At 40.5% G+C, this 12,699-nt stretch overlaps 1 protein-coding gene across 2 annotated transcripts in view; it reads left to right on the forward strand.

Moving 5' to 3' along the window:
• Positions 1-10,565, forward strand: part of itsn2b (intersectin 2b) — a 28,686-nt gene extending 18,121 nt beyond the window's left edge. For both annotated transcript variants that reach the window (XM_071488140.1, XM_071488141.1), the window contains exons 22-40: positions 752-807; positions 1,234-1,400; positions 1,571-1,601; positions 1,727-1,848; positions 2,144-2,240; positions 2,399-2,593; positions 5,932-6,053; positions 6,255-6,361; positions 6,534-6,717; positions 7,158-7,256; positions 7,368-7,451; positions 7,573-7,656; positions 7,848-7,910; positions 8,383-8,532; positions 8,735-8,853; positions 8,947-9,029; positions 9,141-9,224; positions 9,732-9,905; positions 10,221-10,565. In XM_071488140.1, coding sequence (XP_071344241.1) covers positions 752-807; positions 1,234-1,400; positions 1,571-1,601; positions 1,727-1,848; positions 2,144-2,240; positions 2,399-2,593; positions 5,932-6,053; positions 6,255-6,361; positions 6,534-6,717; positions 7,158-7,256; positions 7,368-7,451; positions 7,573-7,656; positions 7,848-7,910; positions 8,383-8,532; positions 8,735-8,853; positions 8,947-9,029; positions 9,141-9,224; positions 9,732-9,905; positions 10,221-10,369 — 2,170 coding nt within the window. In that variant the 3' untranslated portion in view covers positions 10,370-10,565. The remainder of the gene's footprint in view (positions 1-751; positions 808-1,233; positions 1,401-1,570; positions 1,602-1,726; positions 1,849-2,143; positions 2,241-2,398; positions 2,594-5,931; positions 6,054-6,254; positions 6,362-6,533; positions 6,718-7,157; positions 7,257-7,367; positions 7,452-7,572; positions 7,657-7,847; positions 7,911-8,382; positions 8,533-8,734; positions 8,854-8,946; positions 9,030-9,140; positions 9,225-9,731; positions 9,906-10,220) is intronic.
• Positions 10,566-12,699: the final 2,134 nt, after the last annotated feature.

The following is a 12,699-nucleotide window of genomic DNA, read 5'->3' on the forward strand; positions in this document are numbered from 1 at the left end:
ATTATTGCCTTACCTGGCAAAGTACCAGCACTGACTTATGACTAAAACACACAGGGCTGTGTATTTCACTTCCTTGAGTGCCCATGTTATGTTACAAACCTCATTTTGCATGTTTTTGTGATTTTTGTTTATTTCTTAGGGAAAAGGACTTAGGATAATGTCACAACATGATCCCTGAAACTTTAATCTGCACACTGAGTTGGTATGACTTGTGTTTGCCAAAACTTCTGAATCTTTAGTCATGATCCTTTTTATGTATTACATTTGAAAACTTAAATAAACTCAGTAGCCTGAAGCACATACCGGTCCTCTGCTTTCCATACCAACATATTCTGTAGCCGTTGGGATGCTTTTAACTCAGTGTAAATCAAAGAAAAACAAGCTTCGGCCACATGACAATGAGAATGTGTTTGTGAGCGCATCTACAGGTGTGGCAGCAATTCCAGTATGCTAGGAATTCAGGCCAGAGAAATAGTTTCGTCCCTCCTCTGTGATGAGGAATACACACACACACACACACACACACACACACACACACACACACACCAACACTCTATTAAGGCCATAAGGTTCCTCAGCAGGAACACTTTGTTGCTACTTTGTTCATCCACTTCTACAACTATAGTCTCTTGCCTCTGTGATCCAATCCCAGATAAGCATTTAATGATAAATTTAAAGATGGATGGTATACATCCAGGATGCTTTAATTTAATAAGTATGGTAATGTAATGTTGGCTTTCTGTGTGTATAGCACGAAGAGCTCCCCTCGTGATGCATCAGAGTCCAGTGACAGCCTGCAGCTCGAAGGTACACATTATCTCCATCTTCCTTTGAAATGTTGGCCTAATGTAGTTCAGTTACTGTTTATCTTCATATGTTCATATTTTAACATCTAAGGAACACATGGCATTTTATACTAGTTTTATCTTTTTTTTAATCTTTTTTCATGGAACAGTGAGATCTTTATTTCCTGCTGAATAACATAGATTACGAGTTCCTCCACTATGTCTGCCTGTAAAGATAAAATTCTTATCATCAAGAGACAGGCAGGTGGAATGAAGGAAACTCTGTAGTATATTTTGCAATTAACAGACAGTATATAACCACATTTGAAAAAATGTGTTGCAGTAATTGATGTGTTGGAAACCTTGGGGCTATTCATTCTGGGCCAGTTAAAACCACACTATGACTGCGATATTTATGCTTTTGTTCATGTGTCCTTTTCCTGTCCAGAATATGTGGCGCTGTACACCTATGAGTCTCCGGAGCCTGGTGATCTGACGTTTAGAGAGGGAGATGTGATCTTGGTGAGCAAGAGAGAGGGAGAGTGGTGGAGTGGCTCTCTAGGTGATCGCACAGGCGTCTTCCCCAGCAACTACGTCAAACCTAAAGAGGCAGATGTAAGAACTATTAACACATGTACAGGGTAAACTAGTATATCATAACACTGGATGATAATGGATGATGTATTATATTGTAATATGTTGCTGTTATGTTTTATCACTCCAGTATTTTTATATACATGAAAGATTCTGTTAAAATAACAAATTCATAATTTGCATTATTTCAGACATCAAGCATATCTGGAAAGAAAAAGCAAGGTAAGCTCACTTCTTTTTTTTTAATTAATAAAAATGCTTCTCTCTCTGGCTCACTTATAAGAACACAAATCCTAGTTTTGCATTTTGCTCCCATTTAAATTTGGATTGGTGTTTTGTGTGCACAGAGATTGGCCAGGTGATTAAGGCCCACTCCTCTTCCGGCCCTGAGCAGCTAAATCTGGAAAATGGCCAGCTTGTCCTCATCCTCAGCAAGAATGCCTCTGGGTGGTGGCTTGGAGAACTGCAGGTCAGTGTTTTACTGGAGTTCAGACCTGTTTGAGGTGGTCTATAGTACTGTATAGTAGGTAGCCACGGGGGGGGGGGGCTGGGCTGGGCTGTGACGTGACTGAGCTTATCTACACTAAACACAACTCTGCTGTCCTTTAGCTGTGGCCCCACATTAGTGTAGCGACCAGAAGTCTCAGCACTTCTTTACAACATTCATTAGAACAGAGGTTCCCAAACCTCAGGGTTGTGATCTTCGTCAACATCCCCACTGGTTAAAACCTCAATATACACACTTCTTTGTTTTCTGACTTTAGGCCCGTGGGAAAAAGCGTCAGAAGGGCTGGTTCCCTGCTTCTAATGTCAAAATATTGGGATCCAACAGCGGCAAGTCCACACCAGCACCCCAGCCAGGTAACACACACACACACACCTTTCCGCAAGGTGTGTGTGAAAAAGCCAGAGGTGGAGACAAACAATCCACTACATAATGTACAGTTATGATGTGATGAAAATGGTTGGTTGAGTAAAAGTTACTCACATATGACACATTCTGTCCTGTTCTCTCTCAGTCTGTCAGGTGATCGCCATATACGACTACCACGCCTCCAACGAGGACGAGATGAGCTTCTCTAAAGGTCAGCTGATCAACGTTTTAGACAAGAACAATCCTGATTGGTGGAGAGGAGAGATCAATGGGGTCACTGGGCTGTTCCCCATCAATTACGTTAAGATGACCACGGTGGATTGCGACCCCAGCCAGCAGTGTAAGTAAATCTCTTAAACATCATATTATGACTGTACATGAAAGAAAATGATGCAGGTTGAAAACATGAAGGTGCTCTACTCCCGTGTTGCTTCAAACCTCTGTGACTAACTAATCCTTATCCTGTTGTTGTTCATCTGTGCAACCGCCATCTGCCATCACTTACATTCTTTCATCCACCCATCTCTTCATCTGTTCATCCCTCTTCTCGCTGACTATTTCACTTTTTCCCTGTTTTTCCCACTTCCTCCCTCCCCTTCCAATCTGTCTCTCTCCTTTCCTCTCCGTCTCTCCATTCCTCGGCCTCTGTCTCTTTTTTCCTTCTAGGGTGGTAGAAAGTCCTCTTCCTCCTCCACCTCCTCTTCCTCTCCACCTGACTTCAGAGAGACCCACTATTGCACTCTTCTTTGAAGAGGCGGAGTAGTCTGGACTCCCTATCTACTAACTTCTCCCACTGAGCTAATGAGTTTGTGTGTGTGTTTGTGAGTGTGTGTTTGTGAGAGAGAGGAACATAGAGAGTGAACTGAAGTATGTGTTTTCAAGATGAAAACAGGTCCTGTGTTACCTGAATGAAGCAGGACTTGAAACACTTTTCTTACGACTCAGTGCTGATTCTGTCAATTGTTGAAGCCTCTGTGCCTTTGGTGACTGTGACCTGATGATGTTGAAGCACAGAAAAAGTGTCTGAAGCAGAGACATAGTGGGTCTCTCTGTGGCTTCTTCCTTTTCATTCCTTTCATTGCCCCTCCTAAAACACTTATTTTTGTCCCTCCTTCCTACCACGTGTCACCCTTTTTTTCCTCTCTTAGTTCATTTTCTTTTCTTATTTATTATTTCTACTCTTTGTTCAAAGCCTTATTTTCATTCTAACTCTCCGCCCTATCCTGGCAATTCTGCTCACACAGAGCCCACTATTTATCTCAGAGATGTGGCTATGTTTAGACATTTCACACAAGCTTTACTGTCGCTTTCTAAGCCTTCTTCTCAACACTAGTTACAACATATATTGTACTAACCCTCAACTCTGTGGGTAATTTGAGAAAGAATGGACAGTCAAATTCTGGGCTCATGTTCAACACTCCTGTACTTGTCTTTAAAAACGCTTGAAACAAGCCCTGAAGCTCTACCCTCTATATTTATAAAAATAAATATTTAGAAAAAGGAATTAAATAGGACACAATCAACAGTGATATTGCTCAGGGTTGAGTTGGAAACTTGAGTGGAGAGCCTGCTAAAAATAAAAATCCTTACCCTTTGCTTTCACTTTATGTGAACTCTGTTACCATGAACCATTTTGTAGTGGGCTTTGGATTTCATGCCTTTGACAACCTTTGTTTTTTAACTTGATCTGGACACAAAATGGTACAAGCAAAAGTGTACATTTCTATATTTGAAAGTCATAACTAGGTTATCTGTCATAACCAACAGATGGAAAGGAAGTAGTTTTGAAGTGAGATGAAGTGACTCTTCTCCATATGGCTAACTGTTTCAAAGCCACTGACAAACATAAGCTTTGCCTCCAGGGGTGACACTACAAACTGCTGCTGCTCCTTATATTAACTTTAGATTACTGTTATGCTGCTGCTCTGAAGGTTTTTGTTTGTGCAGAAAGTGAATGCATGTCACACAGTGAAAAAGATAACAGTAATCATTACTGTCAGGATTGTGGATAAATTTTCCTCAGGCCAACAAGTGAAAAACTAATCTATGCAAGCTTCACATGAGGTACTGTGACTCCTGAGCCCAGTCTAATGAATACTGAGGTACACCGACATCAAGGAAGCAAATGAAAAATGATACAATGCCATTTGCGGAATCTTAATGCAAGAAAAAGGAAAATGCTGCTAATGCGCCTGTCACTGTTTTCTTTTATTTTAATTCAGAAGTCACATCAGTCAATTTATCACAAACCTCACTTAGATTTCAAGTGAAAAGCTGCAAGAAAATTGTGTGAACAACATTGTCAGCAAAGCTGCCTCAAGAGTTCATGCTTGACAAGATAAACAGCAGGACCCTGCTGTATGTAGAACATTTGTGTCACAGGATAGTGGAACTATTTTTGAAGATGTGCCTAATATATTTTCTGATTTTGAAATTTAAAACAAAAAAAAATAAAGATTGGTTTGGGATCACACAAGTGTGAAATATATTTGGTCAGCTGTGTGTGTGTGTGTGTGTGTGTGTGTGTGTGTGTGTGTGTGTGTGTGTGTGTGTGTGTGTGTGTGTGTGTGTGTGTGTTCAGTGTTTATATTGTCAACACAATAAATGCGATTAAGATGAACTGATATGTGAACAACCTTTTCTCAGCTAGGTGCAGTGTTACATCCATTAGTCCATCCATTAGTAAAATTAGACCTCTTTTTTTCTTCCCTATAAATTCCCTTTATCTCCCAGCAGGCATAGCCCTTCTTTGCAACTGTATCCCAAAGGACTGCTTCTCAGACAATTTGGATTTGTTTCTCTCCTCCTTTTGTTTGGTTTTACAAACTTCTAAGTCTTTAATATTGGCTAAATTGCTACTGTCACTGTGCTAATATTAGGCATGTGACCTTTTTGGGCCCATTTTGTAGCAGAAATCATGGAAAACTAGAAAAAAGGGAGTATACTTTATCCACTCTGAACATGCGCCAAAGAGGTGAGCAAGAAAGAAAGAATCCCTCTTCCTGTTTTGGTACAAACAGATTTGGTCTAGGAGAAGTTTTAGTCTGATACCGGCAGCGAGAAGATAACAGCACCGAAGGAGACAAACAAGACAGGAGAGACAGAGTACTATCAGACTTCTTGACAGATGGACAGCTAACATACTCGGAGAGACAGAATCGCAGTTATAGCAATGACTTTACAGAGCAGATTTCACTTTTTAAACCTTTGGGATGAGAGAGACGATGAGAGTGAGGGAAGAGAGGGAGGGGAAAGGGAAGGGTCAGTGAAGGAGAACCACTCTGTTTGTATGGGACCCTTACAATGGGCGAATGGGCACCTTGTATCAGGTAAGTGTGTGTGTGTGTGTGTCTGTGTTCATGTGTGTGTTGATGTAGTGTTTCGTGTTCCCTTTTCCATCCCACCTCTTCTTCTTCTTCCCCTTTGTGGGCTTCCTCCTCCTTTTTGCAAGCTTTGGTAATGTGCACATAGACTCAAGAAAGTGCAGTAAGAAGAGTTAAAAGCAGCTTCTGTTGTTTTACTCATGCCAGAACCTCCAGCAGGAGGCAGTAAATGCAGGGCTGAGGTGATGCTGTGGTGTAAGCTGTGTGTTGATGTTGAAGTTGATTTATTTTTTTATTTTTTTTTTGTACAACTAATACAAACCACCCCTCCTGTGGTGTTCGTCCTCTCCTGCAGGGTGTGCAGATCTGAAAAGCCTGGACTCATTGAGCCCCCTGGAGAAGAAGAGACAGGGTTACATCCATGAGCTGATAGAGACAGAGGAGAGATACTTGGAAGACTTGAATATAGTGCTGGAGGTAATGCACACACATCCTGCTGAAAAACCCATGTAACAACCCAATACAGGTGCATGCTGTAGTAAAGCAGTTATTATTCAGGAGAATTATTTTAGACGAATGAGATGTGTCTGTATGTCCTCCCTCATACCCGACTGTGTGAAAATCCATAATTTTCTTTCCTGTATGATGTCGTTATTCCTGTCTCGTGTGTGTGTGTAGGTTTTCCAAAGGCCTATGTTAGAGTCGGGACGGCTGAGTGAGGAAGAGATGTCTTTGCTCTTTGTCAACTGGAAAGAACTGCAGACCTGCAACACGAAACTTCTCAAGTAAATATCAGATGGACAGAAAGAATTGATCTAGAGGGAACATTGAGTCTGACAGAGTGATTAAATGTTATACAAGTGCAGCTGCTTTATTGTGTGTGTGTATGTGGATTCAGGCTGTACAGACATAAGGAGCCGCTTGTGTTTATATATGTACATTGATGTGTTTTTGCAGGGCCCTACGTGTTCGTAAGAAGACGGGCGGGGAGAACATGCCGGTGCAGATGATAGGAGATATCCTGGCAGCAGAGCTGTCCCACATGCAACCTTACATACGCTTCTGCTCCTGCCAGATCAACGGAGCCACACTGCTCCAGACTCGCACTGACAACGAGCCGGACTTCAAGAATTTCCTCAAGGTAGGAGGGAGAGGAGCATGAGGAAGGAGTGAGCAGGAAAAAAGTCTGTGATGAGGCACAATAAATATGGAGTAATGGTGAAGGTATTCACAAAGATGGAGAGGATGGAGTTTATCATATAAAAAGGCCTTTGTGATTAAAATTTTACAATGCGTCTAATTTAATGCCACATACTTACATATATGAACTAGATTTTGCACAACACTGTGCAAAAATGCCAGTTTTTTTAATATATGCTTTACTAAATCCAGTTTAACTCGATAGCATTATATTTTTTGTGTAGTTCTTTTCCTTCTGTTGCCCATTTATCGTTTACAGCCTTGCTTGTTTGGTTTGGTTTTTAAATTTGTAAACTGCAAACTGTCTCTAATCATCATAAACATGAAAGTGGAAACAAGATTCTTAATGCATTTGTTAATATTGTCTTTTATTCCCATCAGAAAATTGCCACAGATTACAGATGTAAGGGCATGCCACTGTCCAGCTTCCTGCTGAAACCCATGCAGAGGATCACACGCTACCCACTGCACATCAAAAATGTAGGCCATCGCGTTCATGAGCGTGTCTGTGTTTGAACTCCCCAAATGCTGTTTTGCCCTTTTTGTCTCTTGGTTGTGGGTGTAATTAATTTGTGTATCTGTGTGTTTTAGATCCTGGAGTGCACTGCAGAGGGCCATGCCGACAGAGGTCCTTTGAAAGAGGCTCTGGAGAGGGCGGAGGAGCTCTGTCAACAGGTTCATTTCTTCACTGAATTATTCACTCATTATTTTGATTTTAAGTTTTTTTTTTCTGTATTCTGGGTGAAAAAGAACTTTTCTTATTATTTAAATACTGTTTCTATTTTAACTTAACCAGGTTAATGAGGGCGTGAGAGAGAAGGAGAACTCTGACAGACTGGAATGGATTCAGACTCATGTACAGTGTGATGGTGCTGCAGAGGTATTAAGCTTAATTAACTCACAGTTCCTATTAATCTAGTTATTTAGGTAGGAATTCAATGAGTTGGTACTAGCTTGATTACCTTATAAGCTGGTATAGAAAGAGTCTGTATTACTCACAGAAACAGCCATTTTCCATAACATTCAATTGTGCCTATATAAAATCCTTATAATGTTTACTTTTTTCCACAGCACTTGGTCTTTAACTCTCTCACCAACTGTTTAGGCCCCAGGAAATTGCTCCACAGTGGTAAGGTGAGTAACACTGCAATGTCTCTGAAACTGTGGAAACACAGTGTCAGTGAACAACTCTGGGGGGTTTTACTCTACTACACTACTCGAGCAAAATTAGTATTTTTTTCATTGCACTTTATAACATTTTAAAATCTAAAAGTGCAAAAGTGTGTGGGGTACAGGTAGATGAAATGTCAGATCCTGGGAAGTCGTGGTTACACGTTACAAGCCTCAGACCACAGAGACACCAGGAACACCAGTGAAGAAACAGAAGGATCTCAGTCGGTTATGACATATCACCATTAAAATATTGTTATAAAAACTTTGACATAATTGTCTTTTGATGCTGATCAGTTGACAATAACACTACCATCATCACTAAGCAGTTAAAAAAGGGAGAGTAGAGCATTTTTACATTTATGTTGTTGTAATCATATTGTATTGATGATGAAATCAGAAATTTGTGTGATGTATTTCACTTGTTTCTTTTTAGATGAACAAGGCAAAGAGCAACAAGGAACTGTGGGCTTTTCTCTTCAACGACTTCCTGCTTTTGACTCACACATCTAAACAGTTCACCTCTTCTGGGCCTGATAAACTGTTCAGCAGCAAGAATAATGTTCAGCTCAAGATGTACAAACCAGTAAGACACAAACACACACACACACACACACACACACAAACTATGAGGAAATTTCTTCCTTTGAGGCACCATGAGACTCTCATATTTTCTCTATACATATTTCTTTTTTAAAAAAAAAAGGTGCATCTTCCATGTAATTTGTCACTTTTACCACCATGTTTGTATTTTCATGCATAATAGTGTGTCTTCTTCTTTTCTGTAGCCTGTGTTGTTGAATGAAGTTCTGGTGAAGTTGCCAGATCCTTCCAGTGATGAGCCCATCTTCCACATCTCACACATTGACAGAGTCTACGTACTTAGGACTGACAACATTAATGAACGGTAGCAGCAGGCACATGCTTACACACATATGTACTCGGAGAGATTTTGATGTGTTTAGTGACCTGTGTAATTTCTCTGTGTTTGTGTTTTCAGGACGGCGTGGGTTCAGAAGATCAAGGCTGCGTCTGAAGAATTTATTGAGAAAGAAAAGAAAAAAAGGGAAAAGGCCTATCAAGGTTTGTTGAGAGACTCACTCAGCCGTACTGATGCCTACATGTGTGATGATATCTCAAACTAATCTTTGTGTGTGTGTGTGTGTGTGTGTGTGTGTGTGTGTGATTCTGCAGCTCGATCTGTGAAGGCTAGTGGAATTGGCAGACTCCTCGTCACTATCTTAGAAGCCACTGAGCTCAAGGCAGCAAAACCCAACGGTGAGCTTGAATACACTCATGTCACAGGCTGTCCCTACAGTTCAGTGGACTTAAAAACATGACATACATTTTAACAGTTGTGTTGGAGCTTGCAGCTTTTAATCCCTGCGGCATGCATGGACACCTAATGAAGCCAAAATAAAGCCACATTTAATAATTTTCTGTCATCCCGTTTTCCCTCAGTTCACTTCAGTTCAGTCAGAGGCCGTTCTGTGTGCTTTACGCTGCTCCTTTTATTGTTATCTAATGTTTTGTTTGATTTTATGCTGTCTAACACTTAAAATCTTCTCTCTTCTTTTCATATTTCCCCCTTTCTCTTGACTCACCCTACTCCTCTCCTTATTTCTGCTTTACTTTTGCTCTATTCTCACCTGTCTTTCTTTTCCTCTCTTGCCCTTTTCCATTTTCCTTATCTTTTATTGGCTCTCCTCTCCTTTTCTGTTACCATCCATCTCCCTCTCCCCTTCACCTGTCTCCCTGCTCACCTGTCTTCCTTCCCTTGTCTAGGTAAAAGTAACCCTTACTGTGAAGTGACCATGGGAGCTCAGATCTTCACGTCCAGAACGCTCAATGACGCTCTGAATCCCAAGTGGAACTTCAACTGTCAGTTTCACATAAAAGACCTCTACCAGGACGTCCTCTGCATCACCATCTTTGGAAGAGACCAGTTTGCACCTGATGGTCAGTTACCTGCCAATTTCTTCTTCTTGTTTTCTTCTCTCACTCTCTCTGCTCATACCCCCCCCCCCCCAGTAACTGATTTCTGTGTAAACCTGTGTGATTAGACAAGAATAATCTAACTGCCAAATGAACTAACTGAACTACTCACGTTTCTAAATTACAATTGAGTTGAGTTCAAAATAAGCAGAAAGGTCTGAATTTGAAAAAAAAACTTGAAATCTGTGTAGTAGTTTTATCATAATTGTATTAAAAATGTATCCAAAAATATGTTTTTTACCCAGTCCTTGTTCATTTATATTTCTTTTCTCGAATCAGACTTTCTGGGACGGACAGAGGTTCCCGTAGCAACCATAAAGAAAGAGTTGGAGAACAAGGGACCTGTGACACGACGTCTTCTGCTGCACGAGGTTTCTACAGGGGAAGTATGGGTCCGCCTCGACCTGCAGCTCTTCGGTGGCAAATAGACATGAAGCATTAAGGGAAATAAGAAATCATATCTTCTACAGAGACATCCAAATAAGGATAACTAACCAAATAAGAAAAGCTGCTTTTTGTCACATAAACAAACTCGGATGGTTCCACCCACATTCCTAAAATAGACTCTAAGAAGATTCCCATATCAGATGAGATACCCCTGAACTGTGTTTCACACACCAGGCCTTAATATTTTAATATTAACCAGCACTATTAATACCTCCTCTTATGTCATCTGAATCCTCCAGTAGGGATCAGAGCGCTTTTTCTTCCCCTCGTGATGACATCAGATGGAAAGGGAAGCCTGGTCAGTGCAGAAGTTTGCACCTGTACCATATTTATTGTCTGAAGAAGTAAACAGAACAACGGAACAGTGGAGACACAGTCTGTCATGAAGCTCAATCTGTAATAATTTATAACCTTCGGAGGAAGTTAGAACTGTTTAATAAAGCAATAAAACTACAAATATACAGGTTCTTCTCTGCCCTCGTCTAGACTCTCACAGCTGTGTTTCAGTCGGTTTTCACACAATTTGCCAAGTCTGGTGAACCAAGGCCATTTAGTTTAAGATAAAATAATTAGTGTTTTCTCTTAACTTTCAATATATGTTTATGTTGAAGATAATATTTTTTCTGAGAAAGTTGTGACTGATGGCTTGAAGATGACTGTTGACCTGCTTTATCATCACTCCTCATAAGCTGTCTGGTCTCAGTGACATTTAGAGCATCGTAAGCAGCAGGTGGCAGATGACAGACAGCAACATGAAATGCATTGAACAACCTGGCCCAGAAGTTTTTGTGAGCAGCTCTGGTCTGGAGTCAGTTTACTACTGGGGATGGAAGATCTCAGGATATGTTGTTCTGGATTGAGTCACTGTAACCATGCTGAACGCTTATTTTGTTTATCTGGGTGTGTGTGTGTGTGTGTGTGTGTGTGTGTGTGTGTGTGTGTGTGTGTGTGTGTGTGTGTGTGTGTGTGTGTGAGAGAGAGAGAGAGAGTGTTTGGACTAACTTCGGCCTTAATACAGCTCATCTTTCAACTCTTGTAAAATCTGTGTCTAAAATCATGAGATTTCTCTGGGATGATGATGTTCTTTGGATAGATGTCTTTCTTTGCAAGTAATTTCTCCAAGTGGGTTTGTGTAAATATCGAGGTGAGAACATGACAGAGGTTCCCCTCTACACCTCGCACTCCTCCTCCAGCCGAGTCTGCTCTTCCTGTCTTACTTTTTGGTGAAGAGGATTTTGAGGATGTCAGGATTTTGAGGCGACACAGATTGGCAGTTTTTCAGCAATAATAAACAGTATTTGCCCTCTTGTATGTTTGTTACATTTTTATCTTGCAATATTTTAAGTGTCATTCTCCAGTTGCCGCCTCACTTACAGCAATACTGTCCATCTCTGTTGCCTCAAAAAGCTGCTCTTTATAAACATCTGCCATTAAAACTTTACAAGGATATATTGTGTGAAAGCTGTGTATTTATGTTGTTGTTGACTTTTTGGTATCTTCTGTTTTGATTTTACTCTTTTGTCCTTTGAGTCCAGTTTCTTTTCTAACTCTGAACACCTGCTGGTGCTCTGAATATTAACGAAAATGTGTTGTATTTATTTCTTAATTTATGCGTGTGTGACTATCCAAAGGTTTGGAGCAGCTTTGCTTTGCTGTGTCATCTTGGATAATCATTCGGTTTCCACTGGGTTAGTTTTGAATGTGTGACAGCAAATATTAGAAATGTTTTCATGGACTCACGTCGATACTGTTTTGAAAAGCAATATAACATCTTAGATGAGTCTTCTGCGATTGAGTTTTACTGTAAGCAGACTAGGTTTCTAGTTTTGTTAGGCCTGCTGTTTTGTGCTCTTGCATTCTATTAATTTGTTTTATTCAATCAACATGTCTGTTAATTTAGTCTTGTGTTAATGTAGATGTTTTATTTTGATCGTGGAAAATGTGCAAAGAGACTGGACTACCTTCTTTGTCTGTGTAGGGGTGTTAAAGTTTCTCTTTTGTTCTACCTTTTATTTTCCGCAGCCTTCTGCATTGACGGCTGCTGTGCTAAATGAATTTATAGCCTCTCTAACTCAGACTGCCTGTTCGCAGCTCTGGAGTCTGTAACCTGCTGTTTGTACTCACTTTGGCCTCTACGTGGCACTCTGTGATTCAGGGTTTCTTAAGTCAAATTAAAGACATTAAAAGTGAGCCAACTGTCAAATTATTGGCTGTCTTGAGAAAAGTGACATTTAACACTGTAAACTTTGAGCGCACACCCTCCCACTGCAGGACATAAAGGGTGAATGGACTTCAGATCTAGACTTAATCT

The sequence above is a fragment of the Trachinotus anak genome, unplaced genomic scaffold (genome assembly GCF_046630095.1).
Source record: "Trachinotus anak isolate AG129_WGS33_773 ecotype Australia unplaced genomic scaffold, CSIRO_AGI_Tana_v1 ptg000011l, whole genome shotgun sequence".
Taxonomy (NCBI): Eukaryota; Metazoa; Chordata; class Actinopteri; order Carangiformes; family Carangidae; genus Trachinotus; species Trachinotus anak.